We start from the raw sequence: 27,523 nt of genomic DNA on the forward strand, positions 1-27,523 counted from the left end.
GTCAAAATATTATTAATAAATATTTGAATATATTCGAATATTAATATTAATAAACAAACGAATTTCGAATATGATTTTTGGCCAAAAGTCAAAGCCCTAACCCTCATACAGCTGTAACGAACGGGCAAATTAGCTAAAGAGACCAAAGACGTTTTTTGTACCAGGCTATTTATTTCTGTAGTAAAGTTTTTTTTAATATGGGGCATTAAGGAGATTGACTCACTTCTGTAGCCAGCCTCAAGTGGCCGTTTAAGGAGCTGCAGTTTTTGTTCCTTAAGTTGTTGGCTCCATTTGCCAGCCCCTGAGGTCAAATATTAACACTGAAACAGAGGTGACTCTCACCCATGAATGTGGGCAGACTGTCCTACCTGCTGTGGGATTATCTGCTCAGATGATGTGGCAAGATTGACGGCAAACACATGGTCCCTGCAAGAGATAGAGAATCAAGGAACCATTAGTGGGGCCATTTTCACATGATTTTTGTCAGACTTAATGCCTTTTGAATGCAAAGCCCTAAAAGCCTCTGATCCAACCATTTCACAAGATCTGGTTCTATTTCACTCAATAGGATTGATGGTAGCTGTTCAAAAACAGAGGGTGCAAGGTGGATTACCAGAGCCAACGTTTATTGGCCTTTCAACTTCATAAACTTGCAAAAGTTTTCCAACGTCAAAAGTTTCCCAACTATCGACAAAAACCCTTATGAATCACTTTGTGAAGTGAGGCATGCACTTTGTTGTATGCAGCTGTGGAAAATATTAAGTCCATTTAGGTACATTAGGAATCTCCATACCTTTTTGGATGGGATTCTTGGCAGTAAGAGTACTGCAGTTTGAGCCCGAGCCAAAAACTGTAGCAGAATTTATTTTGCACAATGAAAACAAGCAGAGGAGGTACAAGTCGTACTTTTTAGATAATTAACCTTCGACATCTTGATCGAGAGGGGAGCAAAGTGCAATTAGGCTAATATAAGCTCTGGAAAAACTTGCAACATGAAAGCAATTTGGTGTAGAGGTTCTGCCTTGGATACCTTACACAGTAATGAAGGTTTGTGTAGACTGACCAGTGCTCACAACAGCAATAGAAGTATTTATTCAGAAGAGCAAGAATTTACTGTTGAACTTCAGGTAGTTTAAGATTTAAAAATGACTCTGAAATTGTACTAACACTCTCTCTGCCTTCAAGGCCCCAGCACTCTTACAACAGATACTCAGTCAAATAAATTTCTCTACCCATGCTGACATTTTTTTTTTATCAGATTCTACTTGGTGTTCTGTGAATATGTTTTTTAAAAGATCTTTACTGTAAACATGTTTTCTGATGTCTTTTGCTGTTTCCCTGCTTAGGATGTATCAATTTTTTTTTTTTTTCAAATTTCCCCCCCCTCACGTCCCTTTCAAGGGCCCATTGCCTCTTGCTGAGCTATCAGTGTAAATTAGAACTGAATTGACTTTATGCTTAATTGACTTCATTGGTCATATAAAGAAACAGCAAACACCTAAATACATTGTTTTATATACTCCAATGGATGCTTCAGGGGGTTTTGGCTGCTGATGAAGATTTTAAAAACTCAGTGGATAACATTTTGAGGTCTGGTAACTCGTGATCATAATTGTTCACATTAATGAACTAAAAAACTAGAAAGAATAATCCGAACATTAACCAATAGTTAAAAATTGTGATTGCTTCCTTTGTGCAGCCATGCATACATTCGATTTGAATCAGATTTGCTAATAGAGGTCAACATACAGTGTATAGATAAAATAAACTAAACTAGCAGGTGAGTGGTGATGACTGACCGGGCAGCGATGTAGAGCATGTGGTTGATCCTCAGCATCCTCTGGAAGTCTAGGCCCAGGCGGACGGTGTCATTGTCCGACATGAGTCCCTGGAAGCTGGGGTAGAGGTAGGAGGCTGTTTGGGATAAGAGATGGAGAGAAAAAGAAAATGTCTTCTCAGAAAAGGCTAGAAAGGGCGTCCGGTTAGCAAAATTGGAAAAGAAAGTCAGAACTCAAACCTGGCCTCTCCTTCCAATGAGAAATAATAAAAATGTTTTCCACACAGGCCAGTTTTTTCTGAATCATGAAATTCATTCTTAGTTGTTCAGTGCTTTTTTACAAACAGCTCTGTTTGTCATTGGTAAAGAGTTGGTAGGACATTGGGTTGACATCCATCCACAAAAATTCCACGGCTTATAAAAACATTACACCTCTTCAGTTTAAGAAGCACTAAACCAAGGTTACAATTTGGCCTATAGTTCTGACTAACCAGAGCATATGCTATATTCTAATGTGCACTTGTGGAGGTGGATGAGCAGGGGAAAAAATAGCATCCAAAGTTGCAAATTAGCTGGTCGTGTCACAGAAGTCAGTCTGATTTAAATAAATGGCTCCTGGTAAACATTTTCCGGGAACTGGGCCAAGTGAGGACAAGGAAACGAAACATGGAAACGATGGAAAATCCGTCTGTCTGGTCAGCCCCCATTTAAATAGCACTCGTCTGTCTCTGAGGTCACAACAGTTCAACTTTGTGTCGTCATGAATGCAATCATAAATTCCTTCACATGACCAAACTACCCTTAAAAACCTGTATTACAGATAATACCATGTGGTTAAGAAGGACAAATATAGAAAATATCTTTCACTGCAGGCACTATACATTAAGTTTTAGATTCTATTGAAATCAGGTGTATTCATGCTTAAATAAAGATGTGCGTGAGAAGCAATACAAAACCTGTGAGATAAGATGGACTGAGGAATGTGGTACAAAGAGAGATATAATATCGACTGAACTGCATTAAGGCTCATTTAAAAATTTTTCCTTGTTCCTCTTCTGCATCTCAATTCCATCTTGCCTTTTTTAGACTAACTTACTCAAGGAAAATATTAATTTAAACAATGGGAGATGGTGTCCAGTACTTTAAATAACAGAGTGACAGGCAGTCATTAGATGGACATGCCTTTCAAACATCGATTTAAAAAAAAAAAAAAAAAAGATCCTCCAGGCAGAAATAAAATTGGCCAGCTCAATACTGACACCAGGCTGTCTTCCACATCACAGAGACTTCCCCTGCTGTTTCCTCTATTTTAACCAAGCACAGATTCAGCTCAGGGCCATGGCACTCAGAGTCTTTAAAGTACTGTATTAAGTGCCCTCCAGCCTCCCATCTGACCTGGGCTGCTGTTGAGTTATGTACAAGACACTTTTAAATCATGTTAAAATCAACTGAACAATGCATATGGAGTGCTAATACAAGCAAGCAGTGTTTAAAGGTGCAGCTAAGTCTTATTAGCATGGCAATGCCTTATCCAACGCGATGTGATTGGGTCCGCTGAACTGCGAGATGCTAGAGGCAGAAACAATAAAAAAGTGTAGATTGACTGTTGCAGTTTCAGTTTGTGATTTCCGTTTAATAAAATTGTTAGTGCAATTTAAGTGTAAGTAGATAGTTCGTTTTCAAAAAGGAATGCTTAGCTAGGTTTGAGGTGATGAGGAAGCAGCTGCTGTTGCTCATGCTAGGTGAATGCACGGCATTTTATCTATTCTACTTAACCAAAGATGTGCTTTCACAAAGCTTGACTGAATGTATTCACCCTTGTATACCGAATGTTTTCTTTATCGATCTGGAGTGACTAGTTATAATTAAGAACCTTTTGTTCACATCTTTTTATACACCAAGGACGAACAACCCTCAACTCCACTTCCGCATGGCGAACTGTGGCCGTTAAGTGGTGGCAGTAAACTGTGGTGATATTTGTAGTGTTAGATTATAGGTATTTGTATGTATGTTTGTGACTTGACAAGTTTTAACTAAGTACTTTTGTTTATATTTTAGCGGTTATTCTTGTTTTCTTAGTTTTGGTTTTTATTTATTACCAATTAATACTTCCCCGTTGGAAATATTACCTTGTACACGTTTGTGATTTCGTTATGGTAGAATAAATAAATGTGTATTATCTTGTAATTAGTGGTGGTTTTAATATTATTTTATTGTATAGGGAATGTTGTTAGATAAGGTATATCGCATTTGGTATTGATTCCAATATGTACTCGAAAATTTTCAAATGAACTGGTTATGCCTCATGTTTAATATCACAAATATTTATTAGTCAAATATATTTTCCAGTAGGAATGATATGTATATTTCTTCTTTTATGTGTTACATTGTAGTTATTCTTATATTAGAATAAACAACCTTTTGTATTTCTTTTCTCCACTCCATAAACGTGTAATTAAAATTACTTTAGTCATTGTTTATTTGTATAGGTCTGCTAAAATAAGTGTTTATATACACACAATAAACAAGACTCAGAAGCCGATTAATATATTTGTATACCAGTAGTTGTATCTTGCCAGTCACTTCTCCAGACATTCTATTACATGTAGTATGATCAATTGTACATTACCAACAGATTAACTTACACTAAATTAGTGTATTTCCTTCATTTGAAGATTGAAATGGGCACAGGAATGAATTGAGGCATTTCTCAGTTCTGATTGTTATATGTATAGGACGCATTTATTGGCGTAGGATATTAGGTTAGCATAATTTTTCCTTATTGACGGATGAAGTAGCAATCCTTTAAGACCTAAACAATCTAATATGTGTCCACTAGTGGGTTATTTGAAACCCAAACTTCTAGGGAGTAGATTTACCAGTACCAAGAAATGTATGCATTTGAAAGTCTTGTTCATCAACCTTATAGCCACCAGTAGCATATGTACATTTACCATTGCTGTGAATGACTTCCTTCTACCTGACCGTTTTATATTCGAAGATCCCTATACAATAGTCTTGTCCTAATCAGTGATATAAAAATTGATTGTAGCTGAAAGCTTCGTTATTGTAACCGTGCCCGCAATCATATTAACAAATTAATTGGTAAAAGTGATCGCTAGAAAAAGTTGCTCTCCTCGGAGAAATAATCAACGTTTAAAGAAATGTAGTAAAAGAATCAAAAGGTAGATGGTGGTAGAATAATTGTATCGGGAACAATGAAATAAGAATTGTGGTAACCCCAGGTGGTGTTGTCGTGAAGAAATATGACATTTTAAAGAGAATTTTATTCAGAATGAAAATCATGTTGTTTGGAACTATTCGTGCTTTTGTAATGTGGTTTAGTATACAGAGCTGTGAGAGCAGATATGTTTCTGGCGGTTGTTTCCTCACCTTGCTTGTATGTGGAATTTTAATTTTTAGTGAGATGATGATAATTGAGTAGCGGGTACTTGAGGTTTTGACTTATGAGATGGTATTATTATTAATCTCTAATACAGTTCGAGTGTGGGTTTTTTAAAATGTTGCAGCACCATTATAAGACTGCAGCGATTATAGTCTGATACGTTGAATTACGTTATCTCTACGTCTTTGTATTAGGTATGATCGGAGTTACCTTTTTAAGATTATGTCAGGTTTGTTATGGTTTTGGTTGCATCATTGATACTTTGCTTTTGCTAAGGGAGATGCGTTAATTGTTTAAGTCATTTTTCAAGCAAAAATGCCAAATATTTGATGATTTAGCTTCCAAAATGTGAGAATCCTTCCTCTATCTTTAATTACAGAAATATAATTATCTTTTAGCTTTAGAAAGTTGGTCAGACTAAACAAGACATTTAATGAGATCTTTATCATTTAGAATCATCTAAAAAAATTAACATCCTTTAGCACTCTGGCTTGCAATGGTCTAAACAGACATGAAATGGTTGGATACATTTATTTCTCACAGCATTTTAAACTGTTGTATTGGGCTATGGCATCTCATAAGCTGTAATTAATGGATATATTACTCAAACTGGACTTTTTGGATCTCATCTTATCACCTGTACTTCTAACAATAAACTTACAATAATGCAGCCCCCTTTTATTATTGTTAATTAATTAGTTAATTGTTGTTAGAGTAATCTACACCTTTTTATAATAAGAAAAATACTTAAGAAACAGTTTATAATGGGCAAACTGTACACTCTTTTCATATATTTATTATGATATGGTTAAAAAGACTGGAATTGAACTGTCATGTTTTAAAGACCTTTCATGTGTTAGAGTCTGTGGAAAGAGTGAATAATTCATATAAAAAGGTTGAATATGGCAGCAGCTTTATCTATAAGCATCTCCAGTATAATAATGTCTTTACTTACCTTCAAAAACCTTAATTGGTCAAACCTACTCAGCATGCAGTCTGTCACAAAAAAGACAAGATGCTGAGGCGAGGCGTCTGCCCACTTTCCAAAAAAAGTAGTGACTGTATGATTTCATAGACTTCAGATTGATGAAGTACTGTGATTCATAATGGACGTCTCATAGAGTTGTGAGGGACCATGTGCCACACTGTCACCTGCTGGAACCAGAGGTGACAAATTGCTCTCATTACACCTGGGACGGAGCTCCACATATAGCACTATTAGTGCAGCTATTTCTGCTAATGGTTGCGTTACTCTCTTCCAGATACATCAATTACAGTGTGCGGGCCATGGTCTCAGCCACCTCTTAAATCAATTATGGGCCATTACATTTAGTAGCCAGGACCTCTTCTGTGGACCTCCCCAGTGATTGGGTGCCAATGGTGGGTCCCCAGGGTGGTCCAATGAAGCACTGTCTTCAGAGTGTCAAAGATGTAAAGATCCTCCGTAGTAAAAATCTTATCTTAATGGCTGGTGCTGAACTCTGAGGTTTTACCTTCTTAAGCTGCAGTCACATGTAGGACTGGGAGATAATAATATTAACCTTTATGGACTGTCATCATTTAAAAAATGATCCATTGTTGCCCTTTTAGTTCTTGTTCACTGTGTTGTGTTCACACGGACCTATCACAAACAAAACCACAGGTGCAAGCAGAAAGTCATACAGACTGAAAGGTAACTCATTCTTTGGACAGTTTCGATGACGGTCACTGTGTATCATCAGCGCTACATTGACCCGCGAAGGAAAATCTAATTCTGCTGGATGTTTAACTGACAGTTGTCATGCCAGACTAAATATACCAAACTAACCTGCAAAAACAGGAAAAAAAAAGAAAAAAAACAGAAAAAATCGGAGTTGGATTGAACTGACAAAGCATCGTGAAACATATCGTTAACATTGCGATATTGAGTTCAACCTTTGGTCCAATCCAGTGTTAAAAGGTTTGCTGTATCTTTTGTCTTAAGTTAGTTTAGTTTCAACTAAAAATCATTTAGAAGTTGAAGAGGTTACAATAATTTTAGGTCAAAATCCTTCTTGTGCCATTTAAACTTGAAAAGAAGGTCCCATTTCCATGTACAGTTTAGGATTAAACCCTCACTCCTTACAAACTGTGCCTCAGCTCTGACTGAGAAAGGTGTTTTCATGCAATCATGGTACTGCTTCCTGAGCTGAAATGGCCTTTTCCACACCAAGGCAACAAAACAGGACTAAAAGAATTAATATACGAGCAGCCGGATAAACCTCAGTAAATTTGCTTGCTGCGAAAACATGCCCTTAAAACACATCCACCTCTTTAAGCCAGGTTCCCCAGTGAGGCGTTATAATGCCTTAGTGACCCTCGGTTTTACTTTTACATCTACTCCTGCTACAAGGATCACCATGGCAACACAACAGATTTTGAACTTACATTCTCTGCCCACGATGCTGATTGGTTCCAGGTCTTGGGGGAACGGTGTGGCTCCCGAGGACAGCTGAGGTAAGAAGGCGGCTAAGGTGAGAGCCAGGATGGCTGGCAGGATGGGTCGAGGCGAGCCGGGCATCAGCCTCATTTTGGCAGACGATGAGACCTCACCAGAAACACATGGCCCACAGCAGATTCACCTCCCACCTACAATGAGACACAAGGTTATCAGGGTTAGGACGGTTAGCAAGGCTGATCCACCTCCGTGTTTAAAAGAATCACACAGTGAATACATGCTGCTAGAGCTAATACTACAAGTTGGGGTATATTACAGTACTTCTAACCCTTATATTGTATTACGTTAGTGTATCAAGACACTTTTAAATCATGTTAAAAATCCAACTGCAACAATTGCATATGTGAGTGATCAATGACAGCAGCAGTGTTTAAAGGTGGCAGCTAAGTTCTTATTAGCATGCAATGCCTTATGTCAATGCGGCGATGTGATTGAGTGTCCGCTGAACTGCCGAGATGCTAGAGTGCAGACACACACATAAAAAAGGTAGATGGAGTCAGAGAGAGGCACAAACAGGCAGGGAAGCAACCAGGAGAGGAGGCAGGCTGCTGGGGCTCCACCAGGACAACTGCCTCATTTACCACCAACCAATGTCTTTCACAGGTGACAGCATAATTAAACCTTTGCCTACACCAAGGAGAACACCTCACTCCACCCGCCATGACTCCGGGCCCTGATGGCATAATTGACTACTTAGGTTAAAGGTCTGTATGTGTGTATTTAAACAGCATCTTTTAAACAACTGCATAGAGTCCCCGTGTAAAGACTTTCCGTGTAAAATTTCCTCTCACAGTCAAATGATAGAAATGTCTATAGTGTGATTATGTATAAAGTTAGAAGGCATTTAGACTCCACATATCACACAAATCTGAATATTGCCCTTATAATATTAAATATTTTAATGATGTATTACATGTTTGATCTCTTAAGAAAACACCTTTTTGTTGTACTTTTCCACCAAAGTTAATTAAAATCTGTTAGCATGTTTATTTAAATATCCTGCTAAAAATATCAGACGAACAAACAAACAAAATTATTATAGTTGTTGCATTCACTGTTCCAGACACCTGGTGACAGATACACAGACGTACACAAGGTACATCCTTTCAAAAGTTGGCTGATAAACAGGAAGTGACTCATTCATTCTGAATTGCTAGACGCATACAGTAGGAGTTTGCTTTGCATAATTACAGGAGCAACTTAAGACCTAAACAAAAGTGCACTGTGGATGACAACAAACTTCGCTAAAAGACAAGTCAAAAGATAAAGCTGTCACAATACCACAGAACATTTTTGACAAATGATCTCACAGACATTTGGAACAAAACAAAAAGCTTCTCACGAAAAGATGCTGCAACCTTATCCATCCAATCACAGATTACCATTTTGATCAAATTCCTGTGAACAGCTCTCCTAAAAACAGTTAAGATAAAATTTGGCATTGAATGTCTGTGTGTGAATAAATTAAGCACTGTGGTCGTTGTGCACAAATGTTAATTTCCACATCTGTTTGATATCCGAGGGAACAGACAGTGACAGATGGATGTCAGAGGGATTTGCTGAAGCAAACTTCGAACTGCGATGACCTGTGCTCACTGCCAACTTATTAAGGGCAATGTGTCCTCCACGGGGGTTCTTACAAGCCCTCCCCAAGTTTACGACTGTGTCACTTGGCAATGAGACTTAGGCCAAATGGTTTTAAGTGGGAGCAGAAAATTAAGTCAACAGACACATGAACTGTCATCAATATTGATAATAGTCTGCTTCATTTAAATGCAGACGAGAAAGCTGCATTTAGCAATGAGGTCAAGCGATGATCACAACGCCATAAATCGAGGGGAGTGGGCGGGTGTCTGCTTGTGTTTACTTTGTGAATTGCAACAGCATGTGTGGCCTGCCTTAGGCGATATATGAGGACAATATACCTGATGGATTAGCCTCATATGCAATGATTTGGATGTTTTTTTCCTGCCAAGGAGGACAGCCATTTGAACAAACAGATTATGTTATAGTGGTATTGCTGCAAGAGACAAATCCATGAGAAAAATCCTTTAAAATGTCAAAAGATTCAAGGCAGAAAAAAAGGGCGAAAGAACTTTGGTCATGTAAATGCTTTAAATGCTAAAATGACACACAACAAAGCTTTTTATCAAGCAAAGAGTCCCATGTACCAGACAATCGACATAACTAGTTCACTTATGACATGAATGTGTACAGACAGCCTTCCAAAAACACAAGCAGCGCATCGAGGGAACATTATATTCTTGTGAGGAAAGAAGGCAGAGATCCTTTATTGACAACCCGGGTGCTTAACTAAAGTAAGGCAGCCAGCAGAGTGTGATGATGATGCATGCAAAACAAGATAACCACAGTGAGTACAAGAGCTTATGCAAGACCAGTCATATACCTTGAAACTCAAGCTTTCACTTCTACTACAAGCCGAGACACACCATGCAGACCTGCAGTCTCTTGATGGCTTTATCATTATCCTGAGCGAGCTTTACTGCATCTAAGTAACAGAGTTGGCTTAATATAAGTGGAAATGCCTTATGACAAGACACGGGAAGGGGGTTCACCTCTAGGCCGTATCAAATTCAGGATTAAAGAATTGATTGCCATATCATTAGAACACTTAAGAAACTGTGTCAGTAAACAAACAGCCACAGCCATCAGTGACACGATGCACTACACAAAAACAACTTCCTTTGGCTGCCAGTTGCTGTAGAACCGGTTAGTCTGAACTGCCCTGGCCATTTTCCAGAGGAGAACCGGTCAAAAGGGGTGTTGGCCAAGTAAGAACAAAGTTTTCTGGTGATGTAAAAAGAAATAATGAATCCTCCGTTAGCTCTGTTAACAATGAAGAGAAAAGCTGCGTCGGAATCCTTCACCTTCACAGCTTCACAAAAATAATTTACTTTACAGACACACATTTATATGTTCATAACCTCTTGGTTATAAGGTAGTAACTAAGACCTAAACCACCTTATTTGCTAAGAAGATACTGACTGGTTTAAATCCTAATATTATTAGTTTAACACAATCGTATTAGTTGTGGAAAGATGACATTAAAAATGTTTTATCAGAAGTAAGCCATCCTATAGACCCCCAGCCCTAGTTAATGCATCCTAGTTATAACACAGCCAGAATCCAAAATGAACAGCTGCAAAGGGCCAAATGTGTGCAAATTTTGGGTTTGGTGGAAAAATTGTTTTGGGTCCCCAGCCAGGTGGATGATGAATCATTCAAAATCCCAGCAGATTTACATCGCTGTGTACCGGCTGAGACCAATATGACCCTCACAGTCCACCGTTCGTCCACCGTGATGTCAGTGAAAGTAGCTTACTATTAACTGGTGCTTTCATAGACAATGTTTATGTTCTTGCTGTAAAAATGTTAGAGATGTGACGAAACATTCCTGGTGTTAAGCCACCAAAAAGAAAACATGAAGATGATGAGAAAAGCCATGGAGATTAGGAAAATTAGGTAAAATATTTTTGCTGGCAAATTTTCACAATTTTCAAATTTTCTATTTCTATACTTCAGTGGTTAACTATATTCAGTAAAATCTTAACATTTTAATTAGGCTAAAATGTGCAACAAACATCTGAGTGATTTTACAGAAACTTGCCCATATTAGGTTAGTCTATGATTTGGTTCTGTCCAAGCTCCCGCACTATCCTGAGAGTTCAGCTTGAGTAAAATGGCTGCTTGTCCCATTTGACCTTTTCGACACAAATGCTGTCACCAAGCTGCCATGTTTACCTCCTATGTAAATGTGTCAACAATGCATCACCCCTCTGGAATTCTGAAGTTTCTTAATTTAACCTAAAACAAAGTCTAATCACTTAATGACTTTTCGTGCAGTCTGAGGAGAGAGGGATGGCTGATGAGCTGACAGCTGTCGAGGGGAAATAAGCCACCGCTTATCCCGTCTTATGTTTGCCCTCTGTGTTCTAGGGTTTCGGACGGCACGGCTCCGATCATTTTGTTTTTAATGAACTGGACTTGTTAAGCCATCTGGGAGACATTGGCAGTTGGGCCCTTTTTGGAGGAAAGGGGGTTTCTGGGACGCTGGGGCTCTCCATTGATTATCTGACATGCATTAACCAACAGCACTGCGTCTGCAGATTGATAAGATGTATCAACATAGAATTTTGGAGTCTCAAGGCCTTCAACTGTGCAACTGCAAAAATTAGATTACATTATAATAGTCTTAATTGGTTGACATTAATGAGGTCATGGAGTTCATTCATACTGTACATAAAATCTTGCAGGTAAATATGTTCTACAGTCCCCACTTGCCTGAGAATAATGGTCCCATAAAAAAAAATCGCACTAAAAATCCAAAATTCCAGTCTTATCGTCAATCAACTGCATTGCACAGTTTGCACCTGTCGACTCGTGGGACATCTATTTCCTGCCAACACCTGCTGCACACAATGAAACAGTGGAGCATAATGCTAATGCAGAATCACCCTCTAATATTCCCTGACCTCACCAGTGCTTCAGTGGCAGGAAGGCTAATCTACTTGCTTTTGATAGCTGCAGAATAGAGTATAGAGTATACCTTTCACCTCACACCTCTGTGCACTTTCAAAGTCTCTCGGCCCCTTGGCTGTGAAAATCTTTAAGCCCCACTATCCTCCACTCTGACATATTTGTGGTACACACTGGCCAGCATAATGAGTGAGCATATCCCTGGCCTCCTCGACAATTTCAGACACAATTAGCCACATTACCCGTCTTCTCTCAGCAGGGCAGTACAAAACAGCTTCCTATGCCAGGCACTATAATAACACCATGAATCTGGTGACCAAATGATAAGTCAACTGTAAGGTATTTTTGAGGATACAATATTTCAATGTTATAATTATATTAGAGCAATAGAGACAGTATTAATCAAGAATGGCACATGAGCAAAGGGGGACAAAAAACATAAGACCCTGGTTGTAGAATGTACTGGAAGGGTAATGATGCTATATAATTCATGCAAATTAACTTATGGAGCATTGTGATGGTGCTGATTTTGCTTATAGATACATCAGTTTACATTATTGTCTCCATGACATCATTTAAACCTCCATTGACCTGAACAACAATTACTCTTTTCTGCCTTCGTGTAAAGACTTCCTTACAGAAGCACATTTAAAGCACCTTTAAAACTACCATGTATAACACAACATACTGAAAAATGGAATACTAATCGCTAAAAATTCCTTTTCCATTAGCACTGGGTAATAATAACAGGGTGTCAATCGTCTATCTTTCCTTCCTTCACCAGACTAGTATATCAAAACCTTCCTGATGTTTTTTTTTGTTATTGTCAAAACAACCACATGGGAATTTTAATGTGACAGGAGGAAAAACAACACATGATATGAATGGTGCGTGGTGAGACAAACATTCCATTGTTGAGGCCTGAGCCTTATTGTCCCTCCCCTACCTTCGTTTAGAAGGTTCATCAGACCACCAATCTCACTGCAGTCTCATGACACATATCACACAGCAGATCACCCTCTTCTCAGAGCTGTTTTCTCTTCGCACTCACATCCTTCCCTAAGTTGACTCCGCACAAACAGTCATAGCTGACATTCAAAAAGAAAAAAATAATAAATCCTTGAGGGTTACACCTCAGTAGTCAGTGAATATTGACCACCAATATTCTTTCCACAAAAAATATCAGCTGAAGACAGTTTGCGAAGAAGTCTGTTTGCGGCCATTCTTCCCTTTACCCAGCAGTCATTTCAACTCTGCACTCAACCCTCTCAGACAGGAGAAACTTTGCTAATTAGATTTCCAATGGCTAACCACGCAGACGTCGTCGCGGCAAATTGGAATTGGGATCAAGGAGCATTGGGCAATAATTGAGAGAACAATCCCCACAGGATACAGAGGTGGATTGTATGGGCCAGTTTTCAGACGGGTGTTACATGTGGCACAAATGAGTTCATTCTGGTGTAGTTACAACCTAGTTCCAATTAAGAATGCCTTTAAAAGCAACTTTAAAAGATCACAACAGTTTATCAAGATATGTAGCCTTTAAAATGCCTGTGGCGCTTTTCGTTTTTTAGTTGAGAGTACACTGAAATGATAAGGGTTCAACAGTTAGAACAAAAACCACATTGCTGTCTTGACCCCAAATAGAAACGGTCATGAAATGTTTTTTTAAAACACTGCTTCAGACTTTTTTTTTTCCTTTGTATACTAAAAGATAAAAACACAAGTTACTTGTGTGTATGCAAGTTAAAAGGTTTGGGACAAATACGTGGTAAGTGGTACAATCAAAATGGAACACTTCCATCCATGTGCACAAACAGCATGAATGTAGCTTCATACCATTATTTCTCACAGAACTTTCATTCTTACATCCAATGTCAGAGTTTAGACTTCCAGTGGTACCTGTCACTGACCAGGCAGATGCTGTGTATAAACACTTGACACAGCCGAGACATCTAAGCTGGGCTGTTGAATAAAAACATGTCAGATAAAGGAGCTGGGGATTTCGGTATATTTCAAAGGTCTTGCAGTGGCAAAAACAGAAAGGCTCCAGGGGATCTCCGTGGCAACATTTTAAAAAGTCCATTAGCATCACTGGTCGAAGAGGAATGATGGCTGGCTTCTTTCCTTTTACCAAGAATACAAAATCAATGGTCCCCCTAGTCCTTTAGTTCTTGGATTAGTATGTCAACTGCCTGGTGTCAGTATAATGTAGTGTCATTCTCATAGTGTCTGCATTGTGCCATGGCAGGGAGAGGGCAAGATGGCATCCAGGATGAGATGTGTCTGTCAGGGGAGGTTGGGACCCTCCTTGCCATCAATGCCACTCAGTCTGTTCCCAGGGGAATGCTGTTTTAACCTCAGCGCCCACAGAGTTCAGACAAGTGACGGGTTGTCCTGTTGCAGAGGCCATCGATTGTCACCCCATGTCAGACTTCTCTACTCTGCCCTCATCGAAGAATCCCCACAGATTAGAGGCTGGTTTATACTTGAGCTTCCATGGCAGATCTTTAGGGGATTGATGTCAAAGTAAAACTAAGCTGACAGCAAGGGCCAACAAAAGTTCTGAAAACGGTTTCATCCCTGTACTGATACGACGTACACTACCGGTTGTGAGCGCACAGGTGCAAATATTGGTTTCTCGCTGAAATGTAGCATTCAATAAGAATCCAAATTGTTGGCCAACACCCACTGCTTTGTGCATGAGTATCACTCTTGGAGAAACGTAGCCTGCCTTGAGTTAGGCCTATTCTCAGGACTTCTTTCTACAGACAGTGAGTTGGCCAGACTTCACACAGAGGGATCTATGCAGGACTCAGACAGTGAGACGGTTCTCTGATCGATCTGCAAAACCGCTGCAGGCGTCATCCATCGTCTTCATGTCTATTTGCAATGGGCGAAAAAAAAGCCCAGAGGGCTATCAGTGGAAGAAGGATCAGGCATGCGCCAGTGGAATCCTCTCCTTTCGTCTTCCTCCTGTTAATTATTTAGATTCATCTCCACAGAGGCCTATAATTCCCTGACCATTCTGTGCTCTCTGTCAGTCAGGATGCACCTTCAATCTTCTGTGGTCCTTATGGCATTTTCAAACGAGTCTTACCTCAGAGTCTCAAACAGATCACTTTAAAATACGCTGGGCAGCAATTGGGCTAACCCATCTCTCATCTCTCCTTCTCTTCATACATAAAAGTGAATGTTAACTACCCCCTTCTCCTCTCAATCTCTCTGTCATCAATAATTCAGAATGTTATTGAGAAACACTACCTGAACCCTGTATTGACAGAAATCCAAGCACTGTCATTCCCTCAAGGGCGTCATAATTGGATACCCCCTGAGGCTACTGCTGCGAAATACAGAGCAAGAGGGGAAAGCAGGCTGAGTGTTGTTGTTTTCTGTATTTTGTGTTTCCATTTTTACCTTTCTATTTAAGGGACTCCAATCTGACCCAACAGCCAAAGTCCGCCAACTTATTGACTCGAGGACAATCCCTTAGTAATGTTTAGAGGTGGGTAAGAAGGTGTTTGAGTATCCTAACTTTACTGAGTGGGACTGCAAAAGGAAGCACTGAACAAAGGCCGTCTGTGTCATTCCACTAGATGGAAAAGACATTTTCTTAAAACAACTGTGTATTTGACAATTAATATCAACATTGCATAATCTCATACAGCACTAAGCCCCATGAAAATGAAAGACATAAGCCACATTTTCTGTGAAATGAAAAACATCAGTAAGGATGATACGGAATAAATGATACACCATGAACAGGTATTTCCCAGACACACTTCTGAAAGTAAAATCAGTGTTTTCCCCTGTAAACTTATTTATCTATATGTGCATCAAGGAAATACACCACCCCTGTTCTAATGCCGTACACTGACGTCTCCTCTAAAACAATGGAGAAAAGAGGTGATATAAAAAGGAGAAAAGATCAGATATTATCTCCGGTCTCTGAATACTTTATACACTATTGTGCTGCCTGAGCCTGTCATGATTCACACAGAACTGCTGACCCTATAAAAGCATGAAGAGAAGAACAATCTAGCCAGATGTAGCATATTTTACAGACCAGTCGTGGATTAAAATATGCTAATATGCTAATAAAATGCTTCAATATAGTAAATGTGGCACACAAGTTCATTCTAGTGTAGTTACAACCTAGCTCCAATTAAGGACGCCTTTAAAAGCACCTTTAAAAGATCACAACAGTTTATCAAGATTAGTAGCCTTTAGATATCCCTGTGGCACCTTTGTTTTTTTTTAGTTGAGAGTACACTGAAATGATAAGAGTTCAACAGTTAGAACAAGAACCTCACTGCTGTCTTGATGGACCCAAAATAAAAATGGCCATTACATTTTCTGAGCTTGTCATGATTCACACAGAACTGCTGACCCCTACAATAGCATGAAGAGAAACACAAGCTAGTTGGATGCAGCATTTCCAAAAGACCAGGCAAGATGAAAATATGCTAATAAAATGCTTCAATATATTGAAGGGAGAGAGATGGGGGAGAGAAAAAGGGAATCTTTCTTGTTTCCAGCAGTTTTGCTTGCAGACCAAACCAAAGGTAAGAGGCCACTGTCAGTTTGGGCTCTGAGTCAAAGCAAAGCAGGCTTTGCTGACGTTTACTGGTCTCCCTACATGCTCTCAGGTACAGGAACAAACTCATGGGAAGAGAAGACCACAGAGCTAAGTTGGTTGTTTAGAATCATTTGATCAGATTTGGTTTGTAAATCTGCCTACACGTGTATTTGTACATCAGTTGAGCTAATTAATACTTGGATAACACTATGTATAGGGAACTGTTTGGATAGTAGTAGTGTAACAGTGGAGTGAAAAGGGGCTTTTACATGGACAGTAGCACAGGACCTGGGTGAGCATGTCAAGGTTCCTTCTACAGTTGCCTGATTGGAAAATATTCATATAATATTTAGGGCAAAGAAATGCAAAGCCTACATTGGTGATAAACTGAGTGGAAACACATGTAACTTTTAGTTTGCTACTGCTGAGGATGCTTCATCTGAGGACCACCACTTTGAGGACTTCACGGTGGCTTTGTGTCCTTTCAGTCAGTAGCGGACAAAAAGAAGAGCGAGACTTCTCTATTAACACAGCAGCTCTTTGATCTCTATCTCCCCTGTGGTACCAATTAGATTGCTGCACTGTTTGCACTTCAGACTGCACTTCCTATTTTGAAAGACATCCTGCATGAATTATCAATCTACCGGAACTTTTATTCCCTTTTGACGAAAAGTGAATTATGAGTGGCGTATCTCCAAAGTTGGGCTCATTTAAATGAGGGAACTCTACGAGTGCTGAAGGGATAAGATATTAGATACCCAGGTTCCCACACTGATCACTGCTGCCTTCACTCAGTGTAAAATCTTTTATTTCACTATGATGCAATGACGAGGCCTCATGCTTATTTCTCTTGACAAAAGAAGAGGTTGCAGATTCAAGTGTGCTAAAATAGTGCTTTCTACTCAAAATATAAAAACAGAGGAAGGCAGAGTAGTTGAGAATTGATCAAAGGAAGATAAATAGCTGTGAAGCTTCTTCCCCTGCTTTTATCCCTTGTTAGCAGAGGCAATCACACAGCCGTCACCCAGAAGATCCATCCCTGTCACATTACCCCAACAAGATTATAAGGAAGAGAGGGGGAGAAAAGCTACCAAGGGAATGTGTGGCAAAAGTACATTTGGTGAATTTCAGTTGAACAAGAACAAAAGCAGCGAGCCCTGCTTTTATAAATGAATGATTTTATGCAATCTGAGTGGTCGATGCTGATGAAGGGAAATATAAATCAAGGGTAAGAGTGAGGCTTCTCGGCAAGAGTGCCTCACGGAGATAATGGCATCATCATGCCTGTGTGGTTCGCTGTTCCTGGGAAGATTAAACACTTTATCATTGTCTTTGGGACAAACAGTCTCTGTACGTAGAGCATGCATCCAATTATTAGACGCCTTTTATGCTCAAACTCGACATCCACACGTCAGCTTCATCACACACCAGAAGCCTTAAGAGGAGAGATGAAAAGAGACAGCAGTCTTATCAGGACAGTGCTACCTTTCAGGGCAGTAGCCCACGGTGGCAGCTGACCTCACTTTTATTACCGCTGTCTCACACTGATGATATCATCTAAACACATAGTGAAAGACCCAGAAGCTTTCAAGCTCAGTTTATCTCATTTTATGGCTCTAACAACTCCGTCTCTCCCAAGAAAAGTCAATGGCCATAGGCAATCATACACCAAGGAGCAGTGTGGCTCCTCTCACCTCATCAAAGGCTACACTCTGTCATGGAACATGGGAGGTAGGAGTAGGAGCTGGGGCATGAAACAGAGAAATGGGACATGAACAGTGACAGTAGAGTAAAGACAGTATATCTAAATGAGGAAAAGGAGGAGGAGGAGGAGGGGAATGACAGCGTCTCACAGCTTAGTGATCTGGAATCAGCCAGACAATCAATTCCACCACTCAGATTCAAGCTGGCAGCTCCTGCTTCAACGGCACCGAGCATCACAGGCAGCACCAAATTATCAACAGTGCTAAATTACTTTAATTATGAGTCAAAGTAGTCAAATGAGATAAACATATGACATTCAAAAGTGTAACGCTGACCGTTCCGAGGCTCCACCATTGTTGTACAATTGCCTGCAATTTTCCATTAGGAACTTGAGTACTTTATCTTAGATTCTGTTGCTATGGACAACTCTACTCACAACAAACATGGTGGCACCGTTTCTGTTTATCCATCTCCTGGAAATGCAAAGAGGAAAGTAATTTGCATAGTTCACGTAGTGTGAAAAAAAACTATTTCAGGTGAAAATTAGTTGAAAGCCGAATTCTCACGGCCCTCCCGTGACGAAACAGACAAGACTACCAGGTCTATTTTGTATGTTGAGCTCCCTCGAAAGTGGTAGCAGCTGCAGTAGCTATAAATAGCAGATCACTGGCTAACTGTAGCCTCTCACACAGAGCTGCCGGTAGTGTTAGCAAGGCTGACGAGCCCTGAAAAACACGATGTACATGAACAAGATTTATTCCTCTGCAGTAGTCATAAACACAACATATGGGGCAGCCAATAAATGTGTTATATGAACTTAAAGTATTTTGGGCTGACAACGATCACACACTACGTAGCCACACCTCCCACAGTCGTTGGTCCTTCGCTCCGCTGCTGCCTTTTTTAAATACGCTGGAAGAGAGGACACTATCAGAATTTAAGGGTGTGGTTACCCTTTAAGTGTGGACACTAAGCTAACACTGCCTGCACTTGATATTTCATAACTTATTAGACTGATGCAATGAAACACACACACACCATTAACGTCACCTGGATACACCACAAAAGTTATTACATGACTATCTTCAAGATCCAGCTCATAAACATTTCGGCTTATACCTGTTGTGCCAGTTGTAAGGTTGTCGGAGAGAGCAACCCATCTCCCGATTTGACAAATTAAATGACGGATCATAAGACCCAGTCGCCAATCTGACAGATCTAATCCCATTCACTTTCCGAGGCATCAGAGGCATCAATCACTGTTGTGCATTATTCTTCTGACGACGTGCTGCTTTTACCGGCTCAGCAGCACTGACGTGTTGCTGAGTTAGGCTGTTGGCTGCTTGTGTTCCTGCATGTGTCTAATGTGTCTGAGTTGTGTGTTATAAAGCACAGCCAGGATCTCAGTTTAGATAATGTAGCCTTTCCAGCACTTAAGGAGGATAAACTCTTATCTCTGTCTAAATCCCCAACAGTCATTAGAGACGGCAGGGCCTGCTTAGAAGTCCATCTAATTAGGGCTCAAATCATCCTTCCCTCCTTCCAACATAAAGATCACTGCAATGGACACTGGGGATTAAACAGGCATTGTATTTAGGATGTCATTACTTCTACCTCGTCATGATTAACTACTGGAATGAGCACTAGAATTTATTTAAGCTTAAGTTTGTGATTTTAGATTATAAGAAGGAGGTATGTTTATATAAGAGTCATACCGGAGACGGTTGCCGTTTTACTCTGAATCATTAAATACATAAGCAATATTCTGCTTAATATACATTTTCCAGATGTCTAATCGTTTGAAAATTCATGTTTCCTTGTGAGACATTTCTTTAATGTTTCTCGAGTCAAGAGTCCTCATGCAAAGCTCCATGTCACCCCACAAATAAAAAACAACACTTCATAGTAGCAGATCAAAGCGGCGCATGTAGTATTCATCCGTCGACTCCCTCACCATTCCTGAGCCCGAGTGTTGCTGCTCATCTGCATTTTAGGTTTTTAGAGACACGAGAGAAGCAGACACAAAGAGAATAAAAGAAGTTGAGAACAGACCGATTCACACTGGGAGGGCTGTAGGATGGACAGGAAGAAGTGAGACAGAGGAGAAAAACAAAAGCTGTCTTTTGTCAGTAGACGTACCACTGATTCTGATTCTATTCCTCCCCACCCACTCCACCTCTCTCTTCATCCTTCCACTAGGTTTGACCAAGCAGCTATAATAATAGGAAAGTGAGAGGACAAACGGGGCCATCTATAATGGGGCTAGATACTGGTGTGAGCATGCTGTTGAGCCTGGGTGGCGGTGTCATTAAGTGTGAGTGCGTGATAAATGCACTCTGCTTGTCGGATTTGAGATTCTCATTAGTCTGTGTTCAGGAGGAGACCTGGGGCCATTACTCTTGTGGTTCCAGTGACAAGAGGCTGAATGTGTCTGTGTATAGGAGCAAGAGAAAGCGTGTGCAGCTATTGGGATGCTTATATACATAGAGGCATTTTAGATGACGTATCGCGCCCTCTTGCAGCCACAGTCGAAGGTATTCAGTTCTCACGCAACAGCTGGTTGTATCAATTGCATGACTTTGCATTTTCTGTAGCGTACAATAGTTATGATTCATATATGTAGTGTTTCTGACTGGTAAATGATGATTACACGATTGACACATAGTACATTTTGAGTTGCTTCTTGGCAGCCATTGCTGTCTGATACATATTAAAATTTGGCTAATTGTATATAGGGGTGAGTCATTTAGAACCTAACTTAGAAAGCTAACAGTCCACTATGAATGTTAATGTGCTGCTCGTTCAACAAGTGAAGGTGTTCGACGTGTGTTCATGTTTGTAGGTTGGATAAGGAGGACACTTTAGCAGGAATGTGGGTTGCTGTTCATAGTCTGGAGCTCTGGTGTTGGTTTAGCAGGCTGTCGGCTGCTCCACATATAATAAAACACAGACGTTACTGCTTTATGCGAGATTTGACTGGCATCTCCAGATAAGGCTTTCATCTATGTTGCAACTATGTAACAAAACTAATTGGCAATATCACAAAACCAGAAAATAAATAAATTCCTCCCTTTTGTTTTTTTTTTTTTCAAAAGAGAATACAGGGAAAGACATGTCCACTGTAGCAGAAATTTTAGTTGAACTTTAACAACTTCTTTTGGGATTTGGAAATTGTTCAATAGCAGAATCCCAAACCTTATTTCATGAAATTAAAAAAATCATTAAACTGTGTGTTTTTAGACTATGGCCAACAAACCACTTGGTCACAGTAATCATAAATATTACCTCCTTACTTTTAAGCGACCTTAAGTGAACTGACACCCACACCACAACAATCCTTCAAGCCTCTCTGCCAAGTTCTTATGCAGTTAGCCATTATTTTTGTACAGTTCTCCACTGAACTGTGACTGTGGCTGCCAGGAGGTTAGTGACACAAAGCCTCTACAGGAGAAAAACAAAGACACATGCTGTGCAACATAAGCACTGTGTGAAAATGTATTTTTAAGCTGCTGTGTGTCTGACGGACACAAAGGAGCGTGGTATCTTTAAATGTGTGATAGCAAAAAGATTTATGTACCCAGGAAACATATTCCTTTATCCGCTGGCGCTAAGTGACAGTACGTCATGTCAAATTTTCTAAACTATTCCTTTAGGCAGCAAAGGGATGAAGGCAGAGGTAGCCGCCAGCTCTGCCTGCCTGTGTCTGTGGCTGCAACAGTCGTCTGGACGTCTGGCCCGATCAATACTCAGAGACAAGCATCTGCCTGGGTCTCCTGTTACTGTACCTCTGTCCTCATAGCCTTCTCAGACTGTTCTGCAGACAGCCGTGTGCTGCTGGCTCATATCGGCGGCGGGGCTTATCACAGAACAACACAGGAAATGTGATGCCACGTAGGGCGGCCGCTGACACTTTAATTTGTCAATGGCGATAGGGTTTGTCAAACTATTCCTGGAGTTCATCAGCCACCTGGCCTTCTTTGCTCACTCTGCAGATGACTTTTCAGTCCTCTTGAGAAATCCTCCGCCACAATGACCTTGATGTTGCGAGTACCATGTTTTTTTTCAATTCAAGACTATGTGCCGGGTACTGAGGAATGTGTGTGAGAGCTATGAAAATGATCTGCCTTCAATAATTGACACCATCACTTGCCTTGAAAAGAACAGCGATGAGACTGTTCAGAGAGCTGTAAACTCTAGCAAGATACAAATCACACAAAAGTCAAACTGAGAATGAGATACAAGCTTGGAGGCAAGTCTACATGGACTGGAGAGGCAGAATAATAAATAGAAAGGTAAATAGAAAGACAGGTAGTCAGAAAGACTGTTTGGAGTTTGTTTGTTTTGGGACGTCTCTGAGGTGTTTACAGGACTCCTACTACTGTAAAGTTTCAGAGAAGTCTGCACATGCTAATTTAAGCTAAAACAAAAAATCAGTACCGTATCCAAAGGGACAGTGATAGGGTTTGCAGGTTAGCACCAAAGGAATACATTTGCATTATTTGTGAGGCTTTAGTGCTTACAAGTACATATTTACACTATATTTTCTACAGTGCCTTGGCTTGGTAAATGTATTTGTTTGGATTTAAGACATATTTATCAGCAGCAGAGTCTGAAATGCCCTTTAAGGTAACACTACAGTGTCTGGAGCAAACTGTATTCTTGGAGCTTCAGTCTGATCTTGAACGTTATTACCCCACAGTATGCCTGAACAATGCCAAATTCTTCATGTTCTGTACCGTATATACACATAGCTAATACAAAAGAAAAAATGTATGCCGAGTATCATCTTATAAGCTGTTATAACACAGGTTTCATACAGAATTAAGAAACTTCCCTGCGTTAAATTTTAGGTGTGCAATCGTGCAAAATAATCTGGATAAATAATAAATCTGGAGCAGGAACAAAAAGCACTCTGGACGCTTAACGGTGCGTGACGGCGAACATTTGTAACTTATTGTTTTAATGTTGTTGTGCTGTGTTTGACAAAGTATCATAGCACACACCCAAGACCCCATACACACTTCCTCCTCCTCTCAATGTACACTGTACAACTGTGTGAATGTTTTTGGTACCATGAATTCTGTTCAACTTTGTGGCCTGTGGCCTGGCTGCCATCCAAAGTCAAAACAAATGTGTTCTTAAAGGAATTGCAGAAGACATCCATATTTACTCTCAGCAAAAATAAAGGAAAATAAGAGGCTTTAAGAAAAAAAGAACACTGTAAATATATATATATATGCCGAGAAATATGAAGACCTTGCCAGTTAAAATAAAGTGTAGCTTGCTGTAATAATACTTCATGGCCATTAAAATATCCAATCCTAATGTGCTTCCAATGAAAGGGATGGGGGACAAACACTGTCCTTGTTCTGGGTAAGAATGCATTTAGTTAGGCAAATCAAATGGATATTTGTTGCAGTCGTTTTAGCAGTGGAGGGACAGAACGAAAAAGGGAGATTTTGACATTTGACTACATTTGAAAAGAGAACTCATTTATTTAGACGTTTAGCAGTAGTTTGTTAATGTATAGGTAACTTTTACGCCCTGTACTGTAATCAGGGCATCCTTGAGAGAGCGCTTACTTCAATGTCTCTCAAGTTTAAATAAAGGTTATCTATCCATCTACTTTATGTATCTGAGCTGAGGTCTCATATTAGCTTCAGATAAAGCTTAAAATACATTCTTGTACAGAAAGAGGACTGTAGATTTTGTTCCCCATCACTTTCATTGGAAGCATGTTAGGAAGGGATCACTTAATGGGCAGTGTGATCATGAGGAATGATTACCGCAAGCAAAACCACCTCAGTGTTTATATGGTCACTAATGTTTTAAGACAGACTTGAAACAGTGTGAACCTATCCTTTAACAACTGTGTTCCACTATATCACAATTAAAAGCTCAAACTGTTGGTATTCACAAATGAGGCATTTCTCTGGAAGAGGAATGAGGCAGATTCACTTTAATCTCTGTGATTTCATTTCCTTGCTTCTGTCTCAGTGATTTGGTAGTCCAGATGTCTTCGCTCTGTGCTTAAGCCCTTTGGCCATATGCTCTTGCAGCCCGGACCGTGACACAAAGGGCTTTTAATCAGTCCTCTCAATGACGGAGCACATTCTGTCATTAAAAAACACAAGGCTTTGAGGCTTGCTTGAGCCTCTCGCCCTCCAAGTCTTTTGGGCTGCAGCTGGCTTGAGATCTCTACATCTACTGCTGCCTTGCAAAAGAAATCTGAAGTTGACAACTGTGTGGCTTTCTGATCTATCTGAGCTGGCTGGATCCCGATACTATCCACAACACAATTTTCTCACTCTGTTTGGATATAGGGTGCATTCAGAAGACTCACCCTGAAGTCTACGATTCAGCAAGATTGTCCCCTTCGGTTGCACTCAAATTGTTGCTAGATAAATCCTGTTGTAGACAAAGTTAACACACCACTGGAAAGTAACTAATAATGTTAATCTGGTTTAGACTTCAGTGGAAACAGGACTAATGTGATGTTACATGATGCTACTGCTTTTATATTATAATGTAAGCCAATTTGTGACAGGAAAGATATCGGAATCCACCTGTTTTGGCACAAAAAAGAAAAGAATCACAATTTCACTTCAGCAAGCACGTGCCGTGAGACAGTGTCAGTGCAAACAGCCAAAAGCTAAAACATAGAGATCCTATTCCATCTCAAGCAGCTATTTTGAATCCCAGCCAACTGTCCAAATAGATCAATTTTAATGTGCACTGGAGTTATCTGAAGGGTGAAACCGACAGAACTTTAAATGGGCAAATATATGAACTTTTTTATAATTGAATTAATTTGGGTTTTGCCCTAAAAGTAAACATTATTCAATAGCATAGAACATTACCATAAATTAAGCCTAATTTGAGACAAACTCTAAAATAAAATTCACAATTTTTTGACCTTTACGTGCCGATTAAGACAAAAGCGTATTAAACTGTTGACCCTTTGCTAATTTGAATTGCAATTATAAACAGCCTTGAGTCGGATTTGGAGGGCTTCCTGACTTTCACCTCAACTTCAAGCGATCCCACCTTCATTATCCAAATTTACTAAACTTTTCCAACCTGAGCACAGGGATACATTTGCTTAGGGATGAGAGGATTGTGGTTAAAGTAAAGCACACATCCACAGCACCTGATCTTGACACAGATGTTTATGCTGAGGGGGGGTGCAGCAGGGTGGCGTGCAGCCATGTTTGCTGACGTTGTAGAAGCAGTTATGCTCGTTAAGAGGAATTTCTTATCCATTACAGGGAGATGATTTATTTAAACTCGGCTGCAGATTTGTTTTTGCACTCCATGTTCTGTGAGCTTTTTGTTTCTCTATGAATATGGGAAATGTAAACACTAGCTCTGGTTATGGGGAGTAAGGCCTGCAGATTGTTTGTGCTGACAGTGAAAGAGCTGTTATCACAAACGGAGGGCTGTTTTTCTCCTCACAGCTTGCTGTCTGTGCTCGAGCACTGACACGCAATTGCATTTGTGTGTTCTTGTAACAAACTGGCTCCTGTCCAGCATCTCGGGGTGTCTAATAGCGTGTGGACATCTCATAAAACATTGCATGCTGTGTGGGGTTACATTTCATTTTGCTAAGCTAGCTAGTTGAACTAGCCCCGAGAAGATGCATCACTTTCGCTTTCCCATGTGAGGATAATTAGCCGTTGATAAACATGAAAGTCAGCAAAAAGTTTCTTTGAGGTATAAATATTAGTCTGAGAGGCGTGTTTCAGAGGAAAGCCAATACGGTTCTCCCTGTAGTTATAAAGCCCATCAGATCACTGTTGAATACCAGCTCAAATGGTGATCAATAACAAAATTATTCTTTTTACTGCTTGAGAGGAAAATCCTGAAAGGGCGTCAACCGTTTGAGAACTTTGCTCTTCTCAGTTTTGTTCATGTACCTTTTATCTTTCCTCTGGCGGCCTGAGGTGCAGAGGGAGCATCACAACTCCCACACAGATGACTCTGCAGATGCCTGTTAGGAAGGCAGGGAATACATCACATCTGCTGATCGATATCCCCCGCTTAGGGTTCGCAGGTTCACTGAATATTAAGCACCGTGGGAAAGTTATCCTGTCACGTTCCAGGTGAGGAGAGCTAAAGCCAGCAATTATCCCATCCTCCCGCCCACAGAGCGAATGCAGGTTTTTAATGAAAAAAGAATCTGATGCGTTAACTAACCCCCTTCATTTAAAAACCTGTATTTTTATGGTTAACTCCATCGCAGGCATAATTTGACTCAGCAGTTTTTCTGCTTTCACTCTATAAGACTTGTTGATGTTTAATTATGTTATTTGTTAAGCTACAAACAGAAGCTATCCTGGCTCACTATTTGTATGCAACGTCACAGCCAACAGACATTAAGACAATAATAATACCAAAGGTCTTGGCCAAACCTTTTTAGAGTTTACGTAAATCATGCATGACACATGTCAGCACGCTCACATTTATCAACCTGACCTGTGATGCTTTCTGCCAAAGGGTCAAGAGAATCAACATTAGCAAACTAAGCTTTCTGTTCGTTGCTATTAAAGACATTTTCTCTACATTTTTAATTCTCACCTCCTGTGAGCTGAGATACCGTTCCGTGTTACAGCCCCACATGATTTCAGCTCAAACGGGTGTATTTTTAAAATCCCTGCCCAACGCAGCTGTAAAGGAAACCCAATTGGGGAACATTTTTACATCCCTAGGACACAGCCTAATGAGCAATTCCAGTCCTGTCAGACAAACTATGATCTTACCAGAAGTCATATTGCAATGAAAAACACCCATGGGGGTTTTAGTCAAGCTGTAGCAAAGCCTCATGGGTAAACACTGTTAAGACAGCAGCTCTGTAAATAGAACAGCCTGCTGACATGTATAGTACATCAGTGATGGTATGTTCCTCTACAGTAGGCTGTGTGTTGTGGCTCCCAGAGTCCCACCAGCCTACCATTAGTCTGAGCTCTGTCTCTCCGTCAAATCCCTCAGCATCCCTTCGCCTCTCCAAGTGAAGCCAAGCGGAGAGCCTCTGACAGTTAGCAAGCGCCTCCGCTGCACACATCATTGATACTAATGGGGGGGGGG

General features: G+C 40.2%; 1 protein-coding gene across 3 annotated transcripts in view; it reads right to left on the minus strand.

Moving 5' to 3' along the window:
- sema6e (sema domain, transmembrane domain (TM), and cytoplasmic domain, (semaphorin) 6E) overlaps nt 1–27,523 on the minus strand; it is a 153,442-nt gene that overhangs the window by 76,075 nt on the left and 49,844 nt on the right. For 2 of the 3 annotated variants that reach the window (XM_035673017.1, XM_035673015.1), the window contains exons 4-6: nt 7,590–7,790; nt 1,800–1,914; nt 369–426 (exon numbers count right to left, since the gene is read on the minus strand). In XM_035673017.1, the coding sequence (XP_035528910.1) occupies nt 369–426; nt 1,800–1,914; nt 7,590–7,731 (315 nt within the window). In that variant the 5' untranslated portion in view covers nt 7,732–7,790. Of the gene's footprint in view, nt 1–368; nt 427–1,799; nt 1,915–7,589; nt 7,791–10,362; nt 10,468–27,523 lie in introns of all 3 variants that reach the window. The other variant, XM_035673016.1, reaches the window with a different exon arrangement.

The sequence above is a fragment of the Morone saxatilis genome, unplaced genomic scaffold (assembly GCF_004916995.1).
Source record: "Morone saxatilis isolate NCDOM2014 unplaced genomic scaffold, NCSU_SB_2.0 Contig24, whole genome shotgun sequence".
In the NCBI taxonomy this organism is placed as follows: domain Eukaryota; kingdom Metazoa; phylum Chordata; class Actinopteri; family Moronidae; genus Morone; species Morone saxatilis.